Genomic DNA, 25,499 nt, shown 5'->3' with positions numbered 1-25,499 from the left:
GTTGGCATAAATGCAATTCCCTTTGCTATGCCCTGTTGGTGTAGGCTGTGTGGTTTTGGACTCCGTTGTAGTTACTTTTGCCATCTTCTTGTTGTGAAAGAAAGCTAATCTCAAATGTTCAGAGAGACTGATGTATTAAGAACTATGAAAAGTAAGCTTTGCTATGCTGCTGTACTTGGGATAGCTCTTTGTTCTGGAATAATTTGAGGAAATAAAATCACTCAGACTGAAATTTATGGGGACTTGAATTTAAAAACCTTAGCTGTTAGCATTTCTTAAAATATTTAAAATAAATAGATTCATTAATGTAGATTACTATTACTGTATTCATGTTTCATTTATTGAATTAGTCCAGTGATCTCTTATTTTGCTCTTTGTATGAACATCGTCATATAAAATGGTCTTTCTGACTTTTTCCAGCTTATTAATGCCTTTTTCCCCTCAAAAAATTTTAGAGCACAGTCAGAAGAGGAATGGATGTAACATGATACCCTTGCAGCACTCAAAACACAACAATTCTGCAAAGATTTGTTTTTTCATTAAGTAATACAAGGAAAATGGATGAATCGGCTTTGCTGGATCTGTTGGAGTGTCCTGTTTGCTTAGAACGCCTTGATGCTTCTGCAAAGGTCTTGCCTTGCCAACACACGTTTTGCAAACGCTGCCTGCTGGGCATTGTGAGCTCTCGCAACGAGCTGCGATGTCCCGAGTGCCGGACTTTAGTGGACTGCGGTGTTGACGAACTCCCCAGTAATATTTTGCTTGTTAGACTACTGGATGGCATCAAACAGAGGCCTCGAAAAGCCAGCGCCGGCGGTGGGACTGCTGGCACAAATGCTTTGAGGGTTCCCATCAACACTGTAGCTAATTGCGGATCAAAGGACCTGCAGAGCTCCCAAGTTGGACAGCAGCAAAGGGTGCAAGCACGGAGCCCTCCTGTTAGGGTAAGCACCACGTGGTGACAGTATTTTGTTGCATTCCTGTCTTTTCCTCCACCATCTCAAAAATGGTTGGTGGCCTTTCTGCTTCGGGATAAGGGCAGTCAGATAATACAGCAAAACAATGTAATTTTGAGAATTTCTGTAGATATCTTGCAAAGCACGATGGTGTTCCTATCAGTGTTGGTTTAATGTTGCATAAATACTAATAATGCTACCTTATTGAAATGCTCAAGTTTTTAAGGCAAGAAGAAGAAATCCTTAACTCTCCAGTTCAAAGACAGTCAAACAGAGCAAGGTAACTTATGTGGAAAGCTTGAGTTAAGTTATTGTTAAGGATAGAGGTGTTGTGAAGAACATTTGAAATTGTTTTTAGTATGTCAACTGCAAGACTAGAGATTTCATTTTGGCTGGTGCACTTCCTGAAACGATTCTTACAATCAGTGAATTTCCTTTAAGTTAGACATAAGGAATGTTAAACATGAGCAGAGATGTTTTGCCACTGGCTTCTAAGTATCTAAATTTTTACTTTATTTCCTTCAAAAAGAAATTTTTGAATTCTTGCAATCTGCTAAGTTGTTTGTACTCTTAGTCCTCATAATTTCTTTATTAGTTTTCCCTCAAGTATTTTTTCTAGGGAAGCTGGAAGTTGTACGTGCCATGATGGGAAGACATTGCCTTCTTTATATACTCTAGTTCCTTCCTAAGAGCTATGCAACCTGTAGACTCTGTCATAACTTATAATCAAGACTCAGTAGCCTCATTTATGATTATTCATTCTAGAACCTGTGTCAGGGAATGTAATTTCATGAGATGACAGACCTTACTCTGTTTTATCTAATGACAAAGCAGGACAGCTTCTCTGAAAGGTTTTGCTGCCCAGTTTTTTTGAGTTCCTATGTTTGGAGTGAAGTTTCTGAATGGTTTAGGTGTTTGTGAAGTATATTCGATTTTTATGAAATGTCTTAAGGAGTTCCAAGAAGAGGACTTGAACATATTTTTGGCAGGACTAGTCTTTATTTTGAAGTGTATCTAAATTATTTAGTTTATTTACCCAGTGAAGGAAGCCTAACGCTGATTTTCCTCAGATGTATTTGACATGATTGGAATCTCTCCAAAAGATCTTAGATACACCTTTTAAATTTACACAAGGATTTAAAATACAGTTGTTTTTCCACTAGTTGATATTGCTTTCTCTGCTTGCTAGAGATCTCATTAGGTTCTTTGCTTTAGAATATAGAAATTATAACTATCAACTAATTTCCTGCTAATGAGTTTTGTTTTGTATATACATTAATTGGTGAGAAGGTGATCTGTGGGATTTTTCTGTTAGTGGTTTGTTTTTGTGGTTTTGGTGAGTTTTCTTTCCAGAACGTAGAATCCTTAAAAAGTAATGCAAAGTAGTATCAAAACCAGTCTGGTCTTCTCCAGAACTTTAAGGTGTTTATCATGATACCTTGCATTTGCAAATACTCTTCAACTTAAAACAAAAAACTCTTATAATTTGTTTCTGTATTTTTCTGTTGACCTTTGTAAATAACTGTATTTTCAGAGACTGCCTCTCCTCCAAAGAGTTTTCCGGTGCAGTGAAGTGCATGAAAGATTGTACTTCAGAGTTTCTCAAGCCTTATTAGACAAAATAACTTGAATATGGAGTATTTTATCTTTTTTTTAAATGTTCTATAATATCCTGTTTTGCAACATTTGCATTTCCAGATGTTGCGCAGAGTAGAAAGTGATAACACATGGAAGGTTGCTTCAGCTTATCCTGTACCATGTGCCATTAAAACTGTGACCATATGCATTCCTCATGCAATAACTGAAAGTCATTGTATGTTAGTGATAGCTTTTAGTGTTTTACAGTAAGTCTTATTCCGTCTTTGGTTTTGGAGTTTCGCAGGGGTTCTTGTGCCTTCTTTCCTTTGGGACACAGGGAAAGATGATGATCTCATCATTTGTCCACTTTGTCCAGAGCCTTTTTTACTAGAAAGCCTTTAAGTACCTTGAAGAGCATGAACCAACTTTCATGGATAAGAAGGTGGATATATGAACTTTTCTGTTTTCTGTATGAAAAGTGGTTTTGGAAAAAGAAAACAGTCCAGAAAGCAAAATGCCACTTTAATGGACAGTGTTGAAATGAATGCCCTATTTGTTTTGCTAACTGTAACATAAAGATACTTGCAAATACAGTTCCTCCCTGGGAATTGAAGAGGAAAATCTGTTTCTAGATGAGTGGCAGAGTCAGATTTCCTAAACTAATTTTGCTGAAGGGAAACTAGTAAATGAAAGTTGCTGTTATGTTAAATGAAGTGAATGTGGATGAAGGCTGTCAAGTCATAAACATTCTGCTTATACACTGAAGTAATACTAAGCTCATAAATGCCCTTTCAGAGAATGCCATAATTTTCAGAAAAGGTTAATACAGCGTGTACTGCAGCATGATTTCCTGAACTGTATCGATGACTGTGGAGTGGCCAGCCCTGTAATTGCACAGTATATTGCATTCTCTGTATGTATGTGGTGACACATGGCAATAAACAAACAAATGGTTCCTTGAGTCTTAAAACTAATAGAGCAGGGTGGGTGGTGGGGATTAACAAATCTTGTGCCTAGTATGTCCCCAACTAGAGTAACCTGTTTCTTTCTGTAACCTCTCTAAGGTTTCACTGCCGTAACAACGGCAACAATTTCTCTGTGCAAGTTGTTATTTTGTTATTTTGTTCCCCTGCTGTTGATGCAAAAAGCCTCCTGTGCCTTTCTCTGGTACTGGCTGAACTGCACCTGATGAAAAACTTGTGTTTGCTGTGTCCTTAGCAGTTCTGTCCCAGGCAGCCAACTTGTGGGGACAACAGTTATACACATACTGCAGATTTCTCTCTGGTGTGGATGGAAATTTAATGCTTTTCTCCTTGTTTTCAAGTGAGAACCTTCAGGCAGGTTGACAGCTTGGAAGGGCTGTAAGAGCCACAGCCTAAAGTCAAATCTGCTTGTGATTGGTCATCAGGAGCAAGTTGGACTGTTGAGGGACTGCATGATCATGACCCTTGTTTCCTTCAAAAGAGCATTCAAAAATGCTAAGGTCCATTATTTTATGTTTATGCTCATGTTATTAATTTTTTCATTTTCACAGAGAATTATCCTAAGAATTATCCTAAGTTACTTATGGCTGTTTTACAAGGATATGTTTATTGCAAGAGTCTTAGATGTAGCTGTGTGCATAGGTTGATAGATGTTGGAGAGCTGTTCTCTCCTAGACAGATTTAGGATGATCCATGTTTAACTTTTCCTTGTAATTTGTATTTGCCTAAGACATACTAAGTCTCCTTCTAGCTTGTTTATAGCCCAACTTTCTGAAGTTAGGGCTATCTTTTCCACAGAACCTAGAGGAGAGTTGTCTTGATAGTCTGAAATTTCATCACTGTTGAAAATATTTTGTAATAAGGTTTTCAGCTATTTTCTGGACCAAAGCAGGAAGAGCTAAGAGAAGAATTCAAATGATCTCCATTAGCAAGAGAAAAGCATGAATAGCTCACAAGTCGACCATTCCTGATACAGTTGATGCTTATGTGAGCAAGAATTGATGGTGTAATTTGACTATATTATACTGTATGTCAGTGGGAAATCTTATCAAGAAATGTTACAGTGCAATGTGACAGTCCTGAGGCTTTCCCCTTTTTGGTTATTTTTATTCTGGAAAGCCCCTAGAAACTCTGGAGATACTATTCTTCGTGAAGTCAACTTGAAATGAGGGTAAAGAATCATTACAGGCTGTTGGAAAATGCTCCTTTAGGTGTTAGAGGGAGCTAGAGCCACTAGTATCGGAGCATCTGAGTTGTTTGTGATAAATTCTTTTACACTGAGGAGGAAAGAAGGACCCACTAACAGGAGATTGTTTCATGAGTTTTTGCTAATACTTAGCAGTGGTGCTGTGTTGTGTAAATCTGTGCATCCATTTTCATGTTTGTTTAACAGGGAAAACAATACTAAAATTGTAAAATCCTATATCTATACTGCTGCAGCAGTCGTCATTAGGCTTGCCTGGGAACTGCTGAAACAGTTGTAATGGTAGAAAGGAAAATAAATGGAGCCAGGTTTTCACCCGTAGCCATGGTGTTTGACCTTGCCACACATCTTGGGGCAGTAGGGACAGTGGGCCACCTTCTGGTCTGTGTGGACTTTAGCAGGTTGGGCTTCTCTGTCAGACTCAATGGATGATGTAAGCAATCAATTTTCTTTTATCCTAACCACTCTGGAGAAGAGAGCTCAGAGTGCAGCTCTCACAGTTTGACTGTTGAGCAGGTTGCAAAAATCTGACAGGAGCCAAAACAACTGCTGCTTTTGTAGTCATGGCACTTGCTGGACTATGGAGGTCCTGGCAGAACTTAAGTATCAAAAGAAACCTTTTAGACTGGAAGATAACAATAGGATGGAATATGTGCATTCATGGATCAATAACTTTATTACATTATTGTAAATAAATATGGGGTTCACCAAGCATAGCAACAGCTGTAGATTGGAACAGATGTTTAAATCATGTTGGAACAAAAATTAGTGGAATAAAATATACAAAGAAATGTATCAGGAAAAGGCTGCTGGAGGGGTACTCTTAGAGGAGGTTCCCATTGTCATAATAGATCAGATTGTCAAGTATACTCATTTAAAGGAAAAAGCAGTTGTAGAAATATGCAAAAAACAGTGGCTAATGCAGTTAATTTCATTATTGTTATTTGTGATCATAGGCTGGAGAATCATTACTTGATGGAACCTGATTTTGAGCTGACCTCCCCCAGCCAAAAGGTTATTCCATACCATATGGCACCATGCTTGGCATATCAGTCTGGGGGAAAAAAGAAGGAATGTGGGGGAATTTCCCAAGTAACATTTGAGAATCTGGAGATAGACACCTGTTCATGCTCTGGAGTGATCATTAGAAAATATTTTGTGAAATCTTTGCAAATCATATATGCATGCTTTTGTTTCATTTCATGCTTGCTGAGATACCAGACTCTGCTTTTATGTTTACAGTTTCTTGTACAGTTTTAATTACTTCTGTGTAACACTGTTGTATTCTATATGAAACTAGAGAAAATTTAATGGAGATCATAAATATGAAAGGAAAGTAGACTGACTCTCATGGTGTTAATGTGTTCCCTTTCAGACATAAATAATTAGATAGAGAAGGAGGATAAGCAAAAGGAAGAACTGTCTCTGTGTCCAAAGGCATTGGGCTAGGATTGAGAGCTTCCGGGCTCAGTTCCTGGCTTTGCTACAGACATCCTTTATGACCTTGCACAGAGTCACTCAAAGCTCTTTGTGCCTCTGTTTCCCATCTGCAGATATGACTGATAGTACTTTCTTTGTTTGACTCGCTATTTAGAGTTTATGCTCTCCAGGGCAGACACTGACTTTTTTAAAATATTGGATGTATCCATGGTTGTTTTACAATGGTTCCACAGTCTCAGCTGAGGTCAGTATATCCTGCTGTTAACTCTAAATCATTGACTTCCACATTACTGGAGAACTGTTCATAATCCATTTCCTGTCCCAAAGACGGTGCAATGCTTAGTGTCACATTGTTAAGAGGATTTAATTTTGTTTGGATGTTTAATAGGAAATCACATGAATACCTCAGTGAGGAAAAGCCAGACACTTGAAACATCTGTGGAAGTCATAGTCCACCCTTCAGCTAGGGAAATCTGCATCTGACTGGCACACTGGTGTGTAGATTTGAGTGTGTTTTGAAAAGAATAAGAGGAGAATAACCAGTGTAAATCATGTTGATAATGTAGAAATGTTTAATTCCATACTTTGCACCTGCATAGCTATCTTGAACCTGCCAATTAACATTAATCTGCTTGATAAAATAGCTGTCAAACTAGTGGAAACCCTTTTATAGAAAACAATTAGGTTTTGAAGTAAACTGATCTATAAACTAAAGAAGTCCACATTATTTACATGTCATACTGAAATCTGAAATCCTTTTTAATTTGTTTACAAGCTTTTTTTTTTTTGGGTCTTCATGTGGAAGAGAGGGCTGTCTCTATTTCCCTTCATTTTCCACTTTAATATTCCTCCATTTATGTAGACTTGTTTAAAACCACCTACATGAAATGAAATGGTGTCTTTTTTTCTCCACTTTAATGTGGCCAGTGAGTTGCTTTACTCAAAAAGCTTTGATCATTCAGAAAGTTTAAACTTCTGCATAAAAAGGGAAGTTTCAAGCTGTTACTTTTAATGGGCTTGTGAGGGGAAGCAATTTTTTTAGAGAGAATAAAAGTCCTTGAGTTTTTTTCTTATATTACAAAAAAATCAAATACCAATAAAATTGGTTTATGTAGGTGATCCAGGATCTGGTTAGAAAAGTGAGTCAGTAGTCCTGTTGCACTGTTTCTCTGTGCATAGTGTCTGGCTTTCTGCAATGCATTTGGTGGCATAATAGGCATCATGTATGGTATGAGGAGCTGGTTGGGATGGCATCAGCTAGCAATCCTTCTTCTCCCCCTTCCTTTAACTCAGTGAGATGGTTTTTAATGGAACCTCAGTGTTTAGTGCGTGGTTAGAAACTGCAGAAAACAGAAAGCCTTTTAATGCAGCTGTGATAATAAAACTAGAAACTTGTTATGATCTGTGTTTGTCTTTCTTTCAGTGAACTTCCCCTTGCAGTGCATTTGGCCTCCTCCTTATGTTATGCTTAACACCTTCCTTGGTCTTTTTTTTGGCTCCACTGTTGTCCTTTATTCAAACAATCCCCTGCCTCTAATCTTACTGTACTACTTCCAAGAAAAAGAAAACATCTAGTTTTCTTACCTCTTGTGTCCCATTTGTCAATGACTGTATCAGACATAAGGAACAAAAAAAAAAAAAGAAAAAAAAAGAAAGTCCATATGCCTCAATAGAAAATTTTCTATGTACAGTCTTGTAGTATATATGACTAAGATCTGCTAACTATATGAAGAGCATAAAGTATAAGTTAATATTACTGTATTGCCTAGCCTTCTGGGATTATTCTTCCTTTTTGCTTGTTCTTTTTCTTCTTCTCCTTTAAATTGCTGACTGTATCCTCATTCTAGTGTGGGCAAGAGTGTGTCTCAGTAATTAAAGCTGAAATATCATCTGGTCAGCCCTGTTCGTGCATACACCTCGTTACTGCCTTCACAGAGGAAAAGTGTGCATCTGTTAAACCTCATTTCCTGTCAGATCCCTCTGTGTTAGACAGAAAAACTTGTCTTGGAAAATCAGCAGTGAATTCTTGGGTCAGTTGAACTAGATCAAATCCTTTGCTTTTCACATCACTACATCAGAGTTTTGGAGAGGAGGGTTTGTTGTTTTTTTTTTGTTTGGGGTGGTTTGTTTTGTTTTGGGTTTTTTTTTTTTTTTTTTTTTTTTTGGGTGGTTTTTTTTGTTTGTTTGTTTGGGGTTTTTTTTTTTTTTTTTGGTTTTTTTTTTTTTTTTTTTTTTTTTTTTTTTCCTTGAAATGGGGTTGTTTGGTGTTTTTTTTTTTTTTTTTTTTTTTTTTGACTGAGAATTGCTGCTTTGCGGTGAGCTGGATTAATTTTAGAAAGCAAGTGGTCCTGAGGTGTGATGGTCACAAATCCAAGTGCTCTTTTCTGCACTCCTTACCTCTTTTATGTGTAGAGGGGAAGATGACAATACGGACCTCTGACTGTCAGAACACTGGGATCTTAGAGTTTTGCTGCGCTGAGCATGCCCCTTATCCCTTGCCCATGGATATTGCCAGAGTTGCCATGCAGTTTGGGTGCAGAACCCGAGCTGGTCAGCACAGTGGCAATTGGTTAAATCTGTTTTCATATTTGCATCCTCTAAAACGTCAGGAAATTGTTGGGACTCAGAAGGATGCTCTGGAGAGAATGGAAATCACCCCAAAGAGGGAAATCGAGTCCAGTATTTTTAATTCTTTAGACATGTGATGTTTATATATGTGTCTTTTAAAATGTCATTCAATGTTGCCTGGAAACCTACAGATTTGGATTCTCCAGTTGAAGGAGGAGTGAAACACGGAAGTCAATGTTTCATTTATGGACACTGTTGCCAAGGGTCTCAGAATCTGAGCCTGGTAGATGCAGGACAGTCAAAGAGGGAAATCGAGTCCAGTATTTTTAATTCTTTAGGCATGTGATGTTTATATATGTGTCTTTTAAAATGTCATTCAATGTTGCCTGGAAACCTACAGATTTGGATTCTCCAGTTGAAGGAGGAGTGAAACACGGAAGTCAATGTTTCATTTATGGACACTGTTGCCAAAGGGTCTCAGAATCTGAGCCTGATAGATGCACGACAGTCTATCTGTGATGTGTGCCTATGAGCAATCTGCTGTACCCTTAGAAACTTTGCGTTGTGGATCTCATTTTACACTTGTGGCACCCAAGTATGAGATTTATTGTCCAAATAAAGTTTTTGTAGTGTAAGAGTATAAACACTTAAGAATTTTAAATAATATCTTGTCTAGGTCTTTGTTCCTATCTTATTTGGTTCTTGATTAATCCTCTCTACCCACTGCCGCCTCCCCTCCCCCAGCTTAAGCACTTAAATTTTCAAATATTAAAAAGCCAGAATCTGCAAGGATGTTTCTGATCTACTACAAATGAGGACAAGATTCTGTTGTGCACCATCCATCTCACACAGTAATTCTGTTTGAAATATTGCTCATATGTTTGTCCTTCCACATTTAATTTTTTGAATATGGTGTGAATTTCTGTTTGGATTTTTTGTTTGCTTGTTTTTAATTGAACTAAAAGCTCTGTTCTGGTGTTAACTGTTCTATCTTTCTTGATTTTTCAGAGTCAAATTTAGATAGTCCATTTTTATATTCTGTGAATGTGCAAAGTAGAATTTTGTAGTTTCTAGCCGGGAAGTATGCTATTAATCATAAATGCATTTTGATCAAAGGTAAGCATTTCAGTGTTGTTTAAATATTACTATAGATAGCATTCTCCTCCTCTCTGAAGTGGAGGACTGCTGCCAGGGCTGTTCAGAAGATAAGCCTGGCATCAAGTGCCCTATTGGACTTCATAACACCTGAAGTGCTCCTCAGTCTTTAGCATTTCTTTGTTAATAAAACTGATTTTATTTCATGGCATTAGTGTTGCAGAAAGATGAGATAATTCTGCTTTCCTCTTCTTGTAAAGGAAAGATGTGCATATTACCTCTCTTGACTTTCTCTTTTCAGCATCTAAGCTTTCAAAATATACATGTGCATTGAAAGCTTTTTAAAGAACTGAACCACTGTTTTACCTTGTGTGAACCACAGTTCTACGAGACAAGCTTTTGAAAAGCTCTGATTAAAGATGAAAGTACACATTTCCTCCAGACTTTCAAGCTGCTGAACCCAAGACAAGGAATGTAGTCTTGCTTGCACAGGGGTGGCAGAACGTCAATACTGAATAATTTGAAGCATGTCTCTTCAATTATTCTTTTTTGGTGTGCTGTCTTAGCCCTTTAGGTTATAGTCTTTGTTTTATTTATATTGAAAAATGGTAAGAATGAAGCACTTCTGACTTTTAAAAGTGTTAAAATGGAAAATAGTCAAAGATAATCAGATGACAATCTGAGTTGGCATATATAGGGCATAGCTGTTCTAGAAGCTTATTTTAAACAAATCCAGTAAAGTTGAGTTCACTGCACTGTGTTAAAGTGCCGCTGAGTAGTGAAGAAGCTTTTATTCTGAAGCTAAGAGCTTGCTAAAAGAAAATCAATGTCTCGTGGACCTTCACTTGTTCATGTGTGCCAGTGCCCTTCTATCTCACATGGTCTTTCTCAGGAGCTAGATAAAGAAAGGAGACTCTTAAATCTTATCCACTCTAGCAGACTTAAGCCATTTTCAAAACCTGTTTAATTTAACACAGTTTTAAATCCACAGCCTTATTAAGTTAACAAGCCTTCAGCCTTGCCACCAGGTTCTGTAATCCTCTTAGGTCTTGGGACTAAGCAGGGCAGGGATAGTCAATAAGCAGATGAATAGATAATCTTGCAGAAGACAGATAGATCTTAACGTTGGGAAACGCTGATCTGAATTTCTATTCACTATAGGCACTACCACTAGTACTTACAACTTGACGAAAACGTTGAAATGACTATCACTTTCTTTGGGGGGAGGAAGAGTGAATAAAGGATTTTTTTAAAAAATGCATTAATTCCTGGTTTGCAACCCAATAAAGTTAGATTAAATTTTAAATATAGAATAAGGTAGACAAAAATAACAGTTTTGTTTCCTTGCTATTGTGCATATGCAGGTTAAAATCCTCTCATGGTTGTTTCACAAGCTATTTTTGCAGATCTTTCAGGCAGTCAGGGGTCCAGAATTTAAAGACCACAAAGACCATTATGCTGATAATGTGGCCTTGGCCACTGCTGCAGTCTGCATATCGCTTCTGTTCAGTTTTGACTCTTCTAACACTACTGAGTTAAAGCTGGGTCTGTTTTCTGGGCATAACTCCTGAGGTAGTAGAGTTGGAGGAATTTAAAAAAAGCCATATGTAGTGGAAGAATTCAGCCTAACAGGAGGATTCCTGCCAGACATGTTAACACAGCACCAGAGTAGGAACAGAGGAAGTGGATCATAGAATCATTAATGTTGGAAAAGTCCTCCATCAAGTCAAACTTTTGACTGAATATCACCATTACCACTAAGCCATATCATGAAGTGCCACATCTACTTGTTTTTTGAACACTTCCAGGAGTGGTGATTCTACCACTTCCCTGGGGAACTCGTTCCAATGTAGAATTCAAAGCAGGTCCAGGAGTTGGAGAGGATGGCAGAAGAGCTGAACACACATCTGGCCTTGAGGCATGAAAGCAATCACTTATCTCATTGAAAGAGAGTGGGAGAAGGCTTCTGGGAAGAGATGGCTGAAAAGCTGAAAAATTTCAGTACTGATGGGTGATAAGGGCCCAAATGGTCAAGTAATAAGCGGGGAAGAGGGACAGTGGTTTTGAAAGACAACAAACTGTGGTACTAGGCTTGGAACATATCAATAGACCCATTAGATAAAATACTAAAGAGGAAATGGGACCAAGCAAATGACTCTTGGCTCACAGGAATTGAATTAGAGACTTGGTGAGGGGGAAGTGCTGCAGGAGCAAGCTGAAGAGGTAGCTTGATGTTTGAGAAAGGTTTTGGAGAGCACCAAAATAGAAAAGTTGCTATGGAGGTGTTGGCTAGACAAGAGGTGAGAAAGAAATGTAAATGTGTTGACTCACATGCCATCTCGTTTCCTTCAGTATGTGTGTATTTGAATACTGTGTATTTTATTTTTCATTGTTTATTTTGCAATAGCATGTCATGTATTATGTGACATTTAGACTAGTACAGTTACAAAATGGTCAAAGAACTTCTATTCAGAGCTTTGAAGATTACTTCTGCCATATCTGTCAAGAACTTTGAGATTCTTCACAGGATTCTGAAAACATCTGTTTTACTACTGATAATGTATTCTCATTGTTCTTATAGAACCAATATTCTATATTTCTATATGCAAATTCTGTATTTCATTAAATGAACTCAAAAAGAATATAAAAAAGGGGGGCTAGTGTCCTAGGAATTGCTGGGAAATTGAAAAAGATTCTCCAAGAAGGAAGAAAAAATAAACATAATTTGTGACTGTTTTGATTTGATGGCATTGTCTTTCATCTTACTTCAATGTTTCCTAAGTCTTTTGTCTATTCCTTCAGTTAGTAATAACTGAAAATAAGGATTTAAGCATCATGCTAGCATTACAGAGCCTGGTCACAATCTATTCTTTTGAATTCAATCACGATGATAAGAAGAATGGATTTTATGGTACATGTTCTCCAAGAAAAATAGTGGAATATTTTCAGTATCTTTTCAATCTCTTGGAGCAGCTCACCTTTCTGTAATACTTTTAAAAGAACTGTCTTCCAGAACTATGGTTTCAAAATATATTTGTTTCTGTAAGGGGGGTTTTGTTTACTTTAACTAATAGGGGAATTGGTTTTTCAGTGCAGAACTAGAATAACTAGTAGGCTGTTTCTGGAAATGGATTCCCAAGGTAGTTTAAAATTTCAATAAATGTTTATCTTCTTTTACTGAAGCCTCTGGACTAGAAAGAAACATAAGGGTCAAGGAAAACTTATTTCTGACTTCAGTTCCTGTTGTGGGTTTATGCTCTTTTCTAAGGAAATCATACTTTTTAATATATTCAATTCAGAATTGTGTTGCTTGCAACAGGGAACTGATGTAATTTATGCTTTCCTATTTGTTTTTTATCAGCCTACCGCTTAATGGAACAGCATGAAAAACATGAAAATGTATTTTAAATGGCATAGAAGAGAAACCGATTATCTTCTGCAGTCCATACACAGGTGGTGTGTGTTTTTTAATTTAAAAATAAAATATTAAATACCATGTCTTAAACAGTTAGATAAGGAATATTCATGATTGCATGTGTAGTGTTTGATAGGGAGACTTTTTTTTTAAGTATAATACTTGTTTCAAATTTTATGAGCTGGCACTAAAAGAATCCAAGGAGACTGGGGATATGAGTTAAACCAGCTTGTGTCAGCAGTGTTTGTTCCTTTTTTTCCCTGCAGCAATCAGAATTTTATGTAAAAAGTGCCATTTTTAAAATATTCTCTGAGTAAAACTTTATGTAATGTGGCATCCTTCTTCCTTTTAAAGATTTTGGAATGTCTGCAGTTAGGCTCTACCACACAGTTCCTTATTTTTTGATGTTGTTGAAGTTACATGAGTTACTGAGATAGATTGGTGGATGAAGTTTGTGCCTGTTTTCTTGGGGTTTGTAGGCTGTAGTTGCCTAGGTGGGTGTATATTTTTGTCTGTAGTGTACTGCTCAGTTCACAAGTAAGAGCTTATATTAGAAATGGTTAAAAAAGAAATAAAATTATTTTAGAGACAGTTTTGTACTTGCAGTCATGGAAGATATGGACTTGCAATATTCATAGGTACTGTCCCTGGAAGAAACCTCTGAATGTATTAATTTTTCCTCTTCTTACAAGTGCTGCTTCACTTAGATATGGTCAGATTGGAGCCCAGTTGCACTTAGCCAGTTTGAAGTTCAAGGTAATTTATCCAAATTGAACCACACACTAACTTGGTCATTGTAGTCAGGCATGTCTTACAGCTTGAAAAACCTTTCAGCCCAGTATGCAGTAACCACAGCATAGTCTCACCTATTGTAAATGGAAAACAAAGTATTCCAGTATTCCACATTCTGCGTTTCAAGCCTGAAAGTTGTTGCTTTCAGCAATTAGTAACTTTCATTGGTGTAGGATACCTTGTGATGTTGGAAACAGCATCTAATTCTTGTGAAGTCAAGTACTTCTGGTGCTCAAAACTAGAACGTAAGTAAAAAAAATTAAGATTTTGTATAAACCAAAATCAAGGTATGCACTAGTTTTCTAGACTTGAATGCATAAATATGTTTAAAAACTGAGATTCATATTCTTTCTGCATGTTTCATTTTTGGGGACGAGGTAGAGGCAATGAAATTTTTGTGAGAGTGTGGCTTTTTTAACTTAAAGAAACCCTTTGCTTTTGTAAAAGAAGACCAATCTTGGCACCAAATTGTTGGAGCTTTGTCATTACCACAGAGCTCTAGTTTTGGGTGTGGATTCCAATTATTGAAGTTTAGGCTGAACATACCATTCGATGCCAAACTGCTTTGTTTTTGGAGAAGGTAGTTGATTTTTATAGGATAAATAAATTTGAATGTCTTTCTGGTACTTGGTGTATGAAATAGCATTTGATTTGTTCTGTGTTGTGAAACAAGAATACTTTTTTGCAGATTTCTTTTGTCTGTTCAGCATATAAAATTTAATGGATGAAATCTGTCCAAAGTGGTCTTACGTAAACACTCACTATGTTTATATTTTTCAGGATTTGTAGCTATAGAAATAAAATTGCAGTTTTGAACTTTGCTATTAAAATATACATTGGAAAATATTCTGTTGGAATACAGAGGAGTGTTAATGGCTTCCATAAAAACAGATCTGGTAAAAATCAGTAAGTGCAGTAGAGATCCTTCATTAGAGGGGCACTGGTCTTAGTGTTCCTTTGGTAGCTGAAACAATAAAGCTGCTGCTTAAGGCACCAGTCAGCAGAATAAGTCTGGAACAGGGAAGACTACTCTATGAAGACTGATAAAACTCACCATAAATAGCAGAGCTGCATCACTGGTGCATTCCTGAAGAGAAATGGAATTTTTGAGAGAGTGTTAACAAGAAGGAAGAAATGCATCAGAGCTTTGCATGAACCATCAAGGCAACAGATGACACTCCAGGGAGCACAGTAATTTCTGATAGCACCAACAAATTGCCAAGGTCATGTTAGTTTTGGATAAAATCATGATTTTATGAGTATTCTTCGTAAATATTAATTTGAATTTCATTTTGTCTTTCTAATGAAGGTGAGTCAGGAAGGACCTAGGAATGTTGGCTACCTGTTTACATTGAGGGCTAACAGATATTTTGTACTTTTTCTCTCTGATTTTTGTCTTTGCATGCAATGTTTTCAAAAAACACAGAAAAAAATTGTACTAGATATAGAAGTCCCATGTTTTCTCTGTTTTGTCAGTATGCCTTAAATCTGCATTAAGTGAATCACCTTAATTAAGGTAACTCAGCCTTTGGTTCAGTATTTAATGTGCTGTGAAGATTGGTACTAGTGATTGTAGTGGCTTAATTATGTAGACTTTTGGCCCCCTTTCTAAAGGGGAACAACTGAAGTTGTTGAGCTCTGTGAAAATAAAATACTGGAAAAAGGATTAAAACCCAACTGTTCACATCCCAGGCAAGTGGTGGGGTCATTGAGCCAGGGAATTGTTTTGTCATCACTTTCAGTGCTCCAGTAGAGGTTAGGGGAAATCCATGCCAAGACGTCTGTGGTTTGGTGGTTAGGGCTCATGCCATGTTGGATCATGTATTGCAGGTATGAATGGTGCTTTTTATGGAAATAGAACCTTTTTTCTTTTTTTTTTTTCCTAATCTCCTTGGTTGTATCCACAGTGAATAATTTGATGAGATAAAATAATTCTGATTGCATATTTTGTCTAGAAAGCACTAAATTAACCATGGCTCTAAGTGTGGTTTTCCTCACTTTTTGACTATCAGATGGGGAACATAACATTTGTTGTTTGTGTTGGCTTAGCTGTGATATTTCTCTTCTCATATAAAGATGAGATTAATTTAGGAGAAAATTGTTTGTTTCTGACTTCTGTTTTTAATGAGAAAATAGTACCTCTTGGGATAAGCTTTCAGATGTTGGAGCATTATTTTTTTGAAAGAAACTTATATTTGGCAAATCATAAATAAAGGGGTTGTTTTACAAGTTAAATTTCTTTTAAAATGGCAGTATTAGAAGCATACATAACTTTAAATATTATGTTTCAGGTATGCTATATCTCTGTGATCCTGTGGGGGTTATATGACTGCTATTGAATTTGAAAGAAAAAAAATAACAAAAGCAGTAATTTTAGTTTACTGTTATTCCCTTAATAATAGTACCAAATACTAATATCAAAGTACATTGAGATCTATGTGGGCTAGAGTTTTTCATATGACCTTGCACTCTATCTAGCCTTTTTCCTGCTCAAGTACGTTCTTTCTAAGTGGTAGAAAAAGAAAAAGAAAAAAAAAGATTAAATTTTGTATACTTTGTGTTACTGCATAAAGTGTTTGAAAGCTTAGTAGTAAATATGTATTTGAGAAGAATCGCTGAGTAGTGTAATATTACTTTGTTTCTTTTTTTAAAAAGTAAAATAGAGCATCAGTCTTCTACCTCCAAGGAGAGAGAACAACTGAGGCTCTGCAAATGTAGTATTATTGAGAAGTACAAGTACATACTCATCATGACTCTAGATGAAGAATAACTGTTCTACTTGATGCCTGCAGATGAGGGAATAAAAGGGCCTCTAATGGGCCATATAAAATGTTGGCACTAGAAAGCTGAACTACTGGTGTGTGGAAGCCATCCTTTTGTTCCCTTTGCACATTCTCCATTTACTCTGTGCAATATTTCAAACAAAATGGAAAACTAGTGGTTTTCATGGGTGTATTTTACTGCTTGCCTTCTACTTTTTTATTTATCTCTTGATTATTTTTTATTTATGTGAATTACTTTCATGTATTGCTTGAGTTTATGTATTTTTAATCTCTTATAGTCAGAGTGCATCAGTGATGATTGTCTTAATGTAGCTATAATGATTTTTAAACTCATGGCTTTGTTGCAATTTCTGTTGGTGTGAACCATTTAATATAATTTTGGGTTTGGAAATGCAGTCACCCAGCAGAGCGTGCACAGAACTGCTGGACTGGCTTGGCACTCTGTGGTCTAATCTACTCAGGGATAATTAGTACAAGCATTAGAGATAGTTCCAGCCAGGCAGCATTAACACAAAGTTTCTAAGAACCTCTTGTGTCTAGTTTTGTTTCATTAGTATTGGCAGTGCTGGAAGCAGAGGAGAGTGCTGCCAAGGTTATTACCAGAGTATGGCCCAGCCTGTTCTTGGCTGGAGGTGGAACCCAAAACACTGGGGTCTAGCTTACATCACTACTCTGGATGTTGCTTAGTCCAAGGCTGACAAAATTAGGAGAAATTCTTATTCCAAGTGACATTGTGCTGGAAGCTTCTCTTAAGTGAATCATCCTTGAACAGACAAGGCTGTTAAATGCTAAGCATATCCACCAGCGTTTTCCTGTGTGTGCTTTCCGTGTTTGGATTTTCCAGTTTGTAGCGATAACATTGCAATGAAATGTGCCACCAAGGCACATCAGAGCTGCTGTCACTGTCAAAAATTAAATTTAGCCTCCAGCATTTTAACAGTAAAAATAAGCTGTTCATCTTATCTCTTAAGCTAATATGTTGCTGTGATGAGAAAGATCTGTTAATAAGCAGTAGCCTTTGTGAGTGTAGACTTAATCATAGTAGATTTAATGATAAGGTTTATTAATGGAATCCTTGCCTCACACTTCCTCTTGTTAAAAATTCAGTGTGCTTTCCATGACAATTATTTGTGAGAGATCTTAACTTAAATGCTAGTTTCTGAAACTAATTTTAGGCATATTTTTTGCAGCAGGAAGTGTATGTATCCTGTAACACTCTTCTGCATAAACCTGTTTTTACTGTTAGTGAGGCAACATCAAATTTTTTCTCTCTGACCCTATTGTGTTTATATTCTTACTGGCTTTTGCTAGACTGGCAAAGACTTGACTGTTAAGATGCTAGATCCTGCACCTTTGATCACATACATGAACTGTGATTTTGGTTTCCCAGTGACTGGTATTCCACAGGGATCCACTGCAGGTAGCCCATAGGTACCTCTGAAAAATAGTAAGTGTCTGAAATCCTGTCTCTTCACAGCTGAGTGAAAGTAATCCTGAACTGCAGAAGACTAGTTCACTGGTATTCACAGTATGGAATCCACTCTAGAGTGAAATGGTTATTTTGAGGATTCCTTCAAAAGTTGTTTTTTCTTCAAAAACAACAAAAAAATAAATAATGTCCCCTTAAAATAGGACAGTCAATTAAAATAACAGCAAAAAAAAAAAACCCTACCCAGAATTTCAGTGTCTTGAGTACTTCCCAAAATGCATAGGCCTTTTATTCTCAGTATGTGGGGCTGTAGACTCTTCAGCTCTTGTTTGTGGGAAGTGGGCACTATCCACCCAGCTGCAGGCTGAAGGGCTGTAAGTCATCTCTGCTATCCTGCAGGCCATGCCAGGAAAAGAAACATAGTTATTTGAGTCAATAGCAAAAGGTCAGTACAAAATGAAGAGCGAGTAAAACAACTACCAGGGTTACTATGCATCTCTGATCTGAGAATATCAGCTACATTTAGTATTATTTTACAACAGATTCCTCCAAATCAGCATGTCTTTTCTGCTTAAGTTCTCAAAGGTGAAATTGCTTTAAATGCTTAATATGGTGAGCATTGTAAGTGCCACTAGTGACAGTATGCTAAAATTGTAATAGAATTGAAATAGATTTGAAGTAAGTAAAAAGTAAAATTTTTAATTTGGCACAAAATCCTTTAGCCATAGCTAAAGATCATCTGTAGACTGAATTGTAATTGTAGGTTAAACATTTCCAAAATTCTTTGTATGTTAAGTGCGTTTTGACTCACAGTAAGAAAATTATTTTTGTTGGAATTTGAAAATTTTGAACTGTTTATTGTTCTTGCTTCTTAAAAAGCATCTCAGTGACCTTAGAGGGCACAATTTTAAGAAAACAAATTTTCAGTGGATGACTGTTGGTGCTTAGATGAAGCTGGATTTCTCAGATGAAGATCAGATCTCAAAGAGAAGGTGGAAGGGAAAGCTGTCAGTATGCTGGCTAGGGGAACAAGTCAGTCTGTGTGGTGTTTTGAGTTCCTGTACCATCTTATTTTTTTTAAGGTGATTTATATGTGCTATCAGTATTGTGTTTGTATTCCAAAAGAATTTATCGTTTCAATACTCAAAATTGATTTAAGATTATTTTACTATAAACCTTATAAAACTCAATACTGGATAGTGTCAAATAATGTGAGATTAAATATTCATTGACAGATGTGGAGGAGAAATCTATCATTTATGAAAACCTGATGTGTCAAACAGGGAGAGCTTAGGATTCCAAGCTACTGTAGAAATTGCTTCTTTTAGTAATATTTCTGACTCACATATTATTTTGGAAATTACTGGGACAGAAGCAATGAGCTATCCTATAGTTCCTGCCCCTAAATTATTTTTGGGTGTAGCAGTGATTGATGAGGCAAATTGCTGCCTTCATCTTGAATGGACTGGTTTTATTTATAAATAAATACATAGATGAAGAAGGCTGTAAAATAGGTTTAATTGTCATCTTCAGCAGTATAATTAAGGAAAGAAGTATTGGATCCTTCAAGATTTCAGGTCTTTGTTACGTGTTAATATGTAATTTAAATGTAGCTCTTACAAATTTTTAACTTTAGTAGTAGTTGGAAAGTATTGAGTACTAATTTCTGTTGTGGCAAAATTAATATTTCTTGTTTTCTCTAGGTATATAAGTGAAGTGAAGATACTGAAAATTAATTTCAGTGTACACATTCTGTAAACAACTGTGAAAAAGGCAAATAAGTTATTTTCAAATAAGAATATTTTCGTTTCTTAACAGTTTTCACTTGGTGGATAAACTTATGGCAAATTATATTTCTTTATAAAAGAGGTGATGCAAATATGTATTAAGTTTTCATGGAGAAGAGTGACAACAGTTAATCTTTTATTAGTTTCCCCATTTTTTCGTTGTGTTTTTTTTTCTGGCATTGAAGTCTGAGCCCTTAGTGGAAAGATTATATTTTGATACAAAAGTATTTTCTGAAATGTATGCAATGAGTTGGATTAACATTTAGATCCCATTTCCAGCAGACAGGGAGTTGAGGCCTGTAATTCTCAACAAGTACATTTGAGTGGATCAGGAGAGTTGGTTGAAGCTGATTCACAAGACTGTCTCCTGTAGCCATGATGCATTTTACACACCACTCATTTGTTTTGCCTTCTCTGCTAAAGTTACTTACCTGAGTAGCTTATCCTACTGTCCACTGCAATAAGTGTAGCAAGCTGTGAAAATAACATGTTTTCAGAGGTAGGATGACACTTGTTTCCGTTCGAACAAATTATATGTTGTACTTGGAAGCTGTTTTCACTTCAGCCCATAGGTGAAGAAAGAGGAACAGCAGCACCATACGGCTATATTTAGTAACCATTGTATTCATACATTCATAAATATTGATCAGTGTATTATGTGTTCAGCCAGTGTTACATATGCAAGGTACCTCTGATGAATTCTTACTTTTTAAAAGAAAGCAAAATAAGCATGCTACGATGGGTAAAAGAATCAACTCCAACTGAATTTGCTGAAAGATATGAGCTTACATCAGTGTTCTAGAGCAAATCTAGAAGTATTCTTTCAGTACAGGTTCCTGTGGTCAAGGTTGCTCCCCAATCCAGTCATATGAAAATGTTGCAGTATATGAATTTGAAAAATTTCTATATTGCAAGAGAGAGTATTCTCGGTAAGCTGTGGAGTTTTTCTAACTCTTTGTAGGTTTGGGTGAAGTTGGACATCATGGAAAAGAAGGAAGGACTGAAATCACTCAGAAAAAAATCTGAAATTTACAGGATGAATTCAGAAACTTCATTTTTTGCCTCGGTAATAAAGTGTATTAATGAAAGCTGTCTTTTTAGTCATGACTGTAAACTACTGTTAAGTTCCAGCTCTTAAGCTGAATATATGACATCGGTCAGATCACTTTATGTGCTGAATCATGATCTTTGATTGGTTTATCTGTAGCAATTGCAAGTGTTATCACTCCTGTCTTCTGCTGAAGGTTACTGATAAAGTCAGCTCAGGCTAATGGGCAGGTTATAATGTGCCTGCTGATGAGCTAGCACGTGGGGTTTTTTCCTATTGTCCTTGCCAAATGGACTGTAATCTTCAGCAGGAAAGTGCAGTAGAAAATAGAGGCAACAACACTTCAGATGCTGTAGTAATGTCCAGAGAGCTTGAATTAGTCTTTAGTTCTTGATCTGTGAAATTAATATAATAATATTTTTTCATTTTTTTTAAAAAAATGTCCACTGCTTATTTACTTGGTACCTGAGATTAGGGGGAATCAGAAATCATCTTGTGCTTCATTTAGATGGAATGAGGATAGATTGGAATGAGGAAACATCCAAGTATCCTAAAAGAGAAATAATGCATTTCTCTAGCTTGTGCAACTAGATAAGTCAGTTGTTGTAATTTACAGAAAGCTTGCCAAAGAAAATGATTTTTCATTCATGAAATGCATTAAATATTATTTATTTCATGCTAAACTTTTAGCAAAAAATTACTACACCTGAAACACAGATTAAAAGTAGTACTGTTTAACACAAGCAGGTATTTATTTTTTTATGATCAGAGGGCTGAAAGAACTTTCCTGTAAAGACAAGCTGAGAGAATTGTAGTTGTTCAGTCTGAAGAAGAGATGGCTCCAGGGAGACCTTAGAGCAATCTTCCAGTACCTAAAGGGAGCCTACAAGAGAGCTGGAGAGGGACTTTTCACAAGGATGTGGAGTGATAGGACATGGGGGAGTGGCTTCAGAGAAGAAGAAGGTCAATTTACATTAGATATTAGGAAGAAATTCTCTGCCGTGAGGGTGGTGAGACACTGGAACAGGTTGCCCAGAAAAGCTGTAGATGACCCAGCCCTGGAAGTGTTCAAGGACAGGTTGGGATGGGGCTTTGAGTAAACTGGTCCAGTGAAAGGTGTCCCTGCCCTTGGCAGAGGGATTGTAGGTAAATGATCTTGAAGGTCTCCTCTAACCCAAAGCATTCTGTGATTCTGTGGTTTCTTGTGGAAATTACAGATTATTGATTTCAGTAGTGGACTTGCATGGCTATGAGTTAGCTAGTAGCAACAAACAGAGCTGGTTTTTGGACATGATATATCTTCTGTGTTTTGAAGCATAATAGGATTTTAATTTTTTTTTTAAATAGTGAGGGGAGCAGGTCTGTTCTCTATTGTATTTTTGTCTTTCCAGAAACCCTGCATATCTCTTTTTTTATTTTTTAATAAAATGAGCATGTGTAATTTGTGCACTTACAAAACATTTGGTTTCTAAAACATTTAGATCTTCTTTGTGGGTATGATAAGAAATCTCAAACATGGAAGGACTGCATAGTTATGGCATTTACACTAGAAATTGGTATTTTTAAAATTAAATGATCTATGTTGGTCTTGAACTCTGTAATACAAGAAATTAAGGCTGCTTACTCATAAATGAGTTTTTAAGATTGTATCTACACGCTTGTTGAAATGGAAATCATTGTACTGAAGAAATGGAACAAATAGAAATTTCCCAATGGCAAAGAGAATATTAAAAGAACATAGACAAATTTTGGCAAAATTGGTTACAAACTCCCTGTAGATTACAGCAATATAAATCAGATATTTTTAGCATAAACTAGGCTACCTGTATAGCGTGCTGTGTTTGTGATTTTTTCTTTTAAATTAATAAGTATGTCTATTATGCATTCAGTAAACAGAAAAATGGTCTTTTGCTTATTCTAACTGTATATAAACAGCTTTAGTAATACACAGTTGAGTATTCTCTTTAGAAACCTGTAATTAAACTAGCATAGAGTCTTGTCTTTAGCCTTTTTCATGTACTATCCTTAATTACTTGCATTATACGACCTTAAAGTACAGTTTTTAAAATCTTGCATACATGTGTGTTTCAGTTCACTCTGCTGAGATGGATAAAAGCTTAGAGAAGAACATACTAAATGACTACAGAGTAGGAGTGAAGTATAGTAACTATAGTTTCAACATTAGGTTTTCTGTGTTATAATGCATATTAGAATAAAATCAATCTCCTGTTTAATTTATTAATGTTTTGTAAAATTTTGTTGTATGAATTTCACTTTATAATGAATGTTTCCTAAGAATTGTGGTATTTTATAGGTTTCTTCTCACTCGTTTGCTACTATGTACACAAATAGGACTTTTTTCTCTTTAGCATGGTGCTTCTTTTGAAGTCTAGCTAGCCTTGAATTGATTGTTAATAAGCATGATATCCCCACAGAGCTCAACGCTTTGCTTTGGGCTAATTAGTGAAATCTGGAGGTTAAGTGTAGAAAGCCTTATCCTGTGGAATAGAAAGAGTTGAATTAACCAATTGTGTACATTAGCACCCTAGTTGGAAAAATTCTGTAGTATGATGCTTGCTAAAATTCAGTGTGTATACATCATTTCAGGGTGTAATGTTAACCACCCTGTCAAATTTTGTTCAAGTGATCAGAGAAAGTGATCAGAGAAGTAGCATTATATTCTGGTGCTACTAATAGTCCCAACTGTTAAAATTCAGAAGTTTTGCTCTCCTTGCATGAAATCTGTTACCATCTCATGCTGTTATGAGTTACTACAATTATCTAAAATAGGAATAGAATAACATGTTTTGGGTTGCTTTAGGCAAATTTTGATACAGTAAATGTAAACCATGAACTGTGGCATCCAGTATTTTTGTCTAAAACTGAGGGTGTTTTTTTAAAGCAGATTTGCTGCTGGAAATAAAGCCCCATAATAACCAAAATGCACTACTTTTTAAATGGCTGCTACATTTGACTACATTTTTTTAAGGTAAATATCACTTTTAAATTAAGAAATTTAAATATTTAGAGGGGTTTTTATGTAAATTTTTTCTTAATTTTACTGAAACATGGGGAAAGTGTATGATCTATCATATATGCATGATATTATCATCTTGACTTTTAAAAGCAGACTTGTTTTGTACCTTTTGAGGACATGTAGCAACAAGGTCTAAAATACATTGACTATTTCAACTTTTTCAAGTTTCAATTTGTTAGTTATTGTAAAATCCTGTGACACAGTAAATTTAGTTTTTACTTCTCTCTGGTGTTTTACTTTTTAAAAAGTGCCTATTTTAGTAAAAGAGTAAGACAAACTGAAATTTATTTCATCATTTTCCAGTTCTTCTTAATTAGGTATTCTCTTGGTTTTAATTTAAATTTGTCATCTGGTGTTAGCCAGAAACCTTTCATTTTATGTAGTTAGAATAGATGGGACTTTTTAATGAGAAAGCTGTAAAAATTGTCTATAGCTAATGCAGTTGAAAAATTGAGTGGTTCTTAAATCACACTAAATATGATTGGAATTGCTATTTGTCTGATAGATGGTGTATAACTTACCTCACACGTTGAGTTGTGCAGAGATGGATTTATAATATTTTTAAGCACTAAAATTAGATATGCCTGTGCATATCTAATCCTAAATGATCACATATGAATGTAAAATTTAAGACTGTAATTGTAAAATGTAAAATGATTTTTCCCCCCTTTTAATCCGAAATGAAACCATGCTTTAAATAGAGTGACTCACATTATTGTGTTCCAGCATTGAAATGCTGAACAGTTTTCCAGAAAGAAAACTCATGGCAGAGCAGGTTTGTGTGCTGCCAGCAGCTGGGCTCTGGAGAAGACACTCACTGTTAGGCTGTTGACTGCTTCTCCTCTGAAGTGGCTGGAGATTTTCACTGTTGCATCTAAAAGATTAAAGCTGCTCTTAACGTTGAGTTTTGGTGAGTACGTGGGAGGCTGTTTGAATTTTTTCCCTGAAGACAGTAGTTCAAATACTCCTGCTGGAATGGGAATTGGTCCCCTTTTAACTCATGCTGTTATTTGTTGCCCTGTGATTGAAGGGTAAGATGGTAAATATTGCTCATCCCAGCAGGCAGCTGGAAGGCAGACAAGAGCATCTCTGCCAAACTGCCAAGGATTTCAGCCTGAGGAATGAGGAGCCAACTGGCAAAGCAGTAAATGATTTGGGCTGATCTTTGCACTTATTTGTTTGCAAAAGTTGAGATGTTCTGAATTGAGAGATGGATTGCAGGAGGGTCCATTTTAAATCCTGATGTTAAGCAGAAACTGCCTACTGTGTGAAACTGGTTACTGGCGTGGTAACTGGCAGCTGGGTTATTAGGTGGGATTGAAAAAATCAGTAGCAAAAAAAATATAAAAAATGAAATACCATATGCAACATATCAGCTATCCTT

The 25,499-nt window shown here is 36.2% G+C and overlaps 1 protein-coding gene across 2 annotated transcripts in view; it reads left to right on the top strand.

The window, feature by feature from the left end:
* Positions 1-25,499, top strand: part of SH3RF1 (SH3 domain containing ring finger 1) — an 82,476-nt gene that overhangs the window by 955 nt on the left and 56,022 nt on the right. For both annotated transcript variants that reach the window (XM_039700225.1, XM_039700226.1), the window contains exon 2: positions 456-944. In XM_039700225.1, the coding sequence (XP_039556159.1) occupies positions 558-944 (387 nt within the window). In that variant the 5' untranslated portion in view covers positions 456-557. The remainder of the gene's footprint in view (positions 1-455; positions 945-25,499) is intronic.

Source organism: Passer montanus, unplaced genomic scaffold (assembly GCF_014805655.1).
Source record: "Passer montanus isolate IOZ18808 unplaced genomic scaffold, ASM1480565v1 scaffold14, whole genome shotgun sequence".
Lineage (NCBI taxonomy): Eukaryota > Metazoa > Chordata > Aves > Passeriformes > Passeridae > Passer > Passer montanus.
Note: the sequence above shows the minus strand (reverse complement) of the source record. Positions and strands in the feature narration are given on the sequence as shown.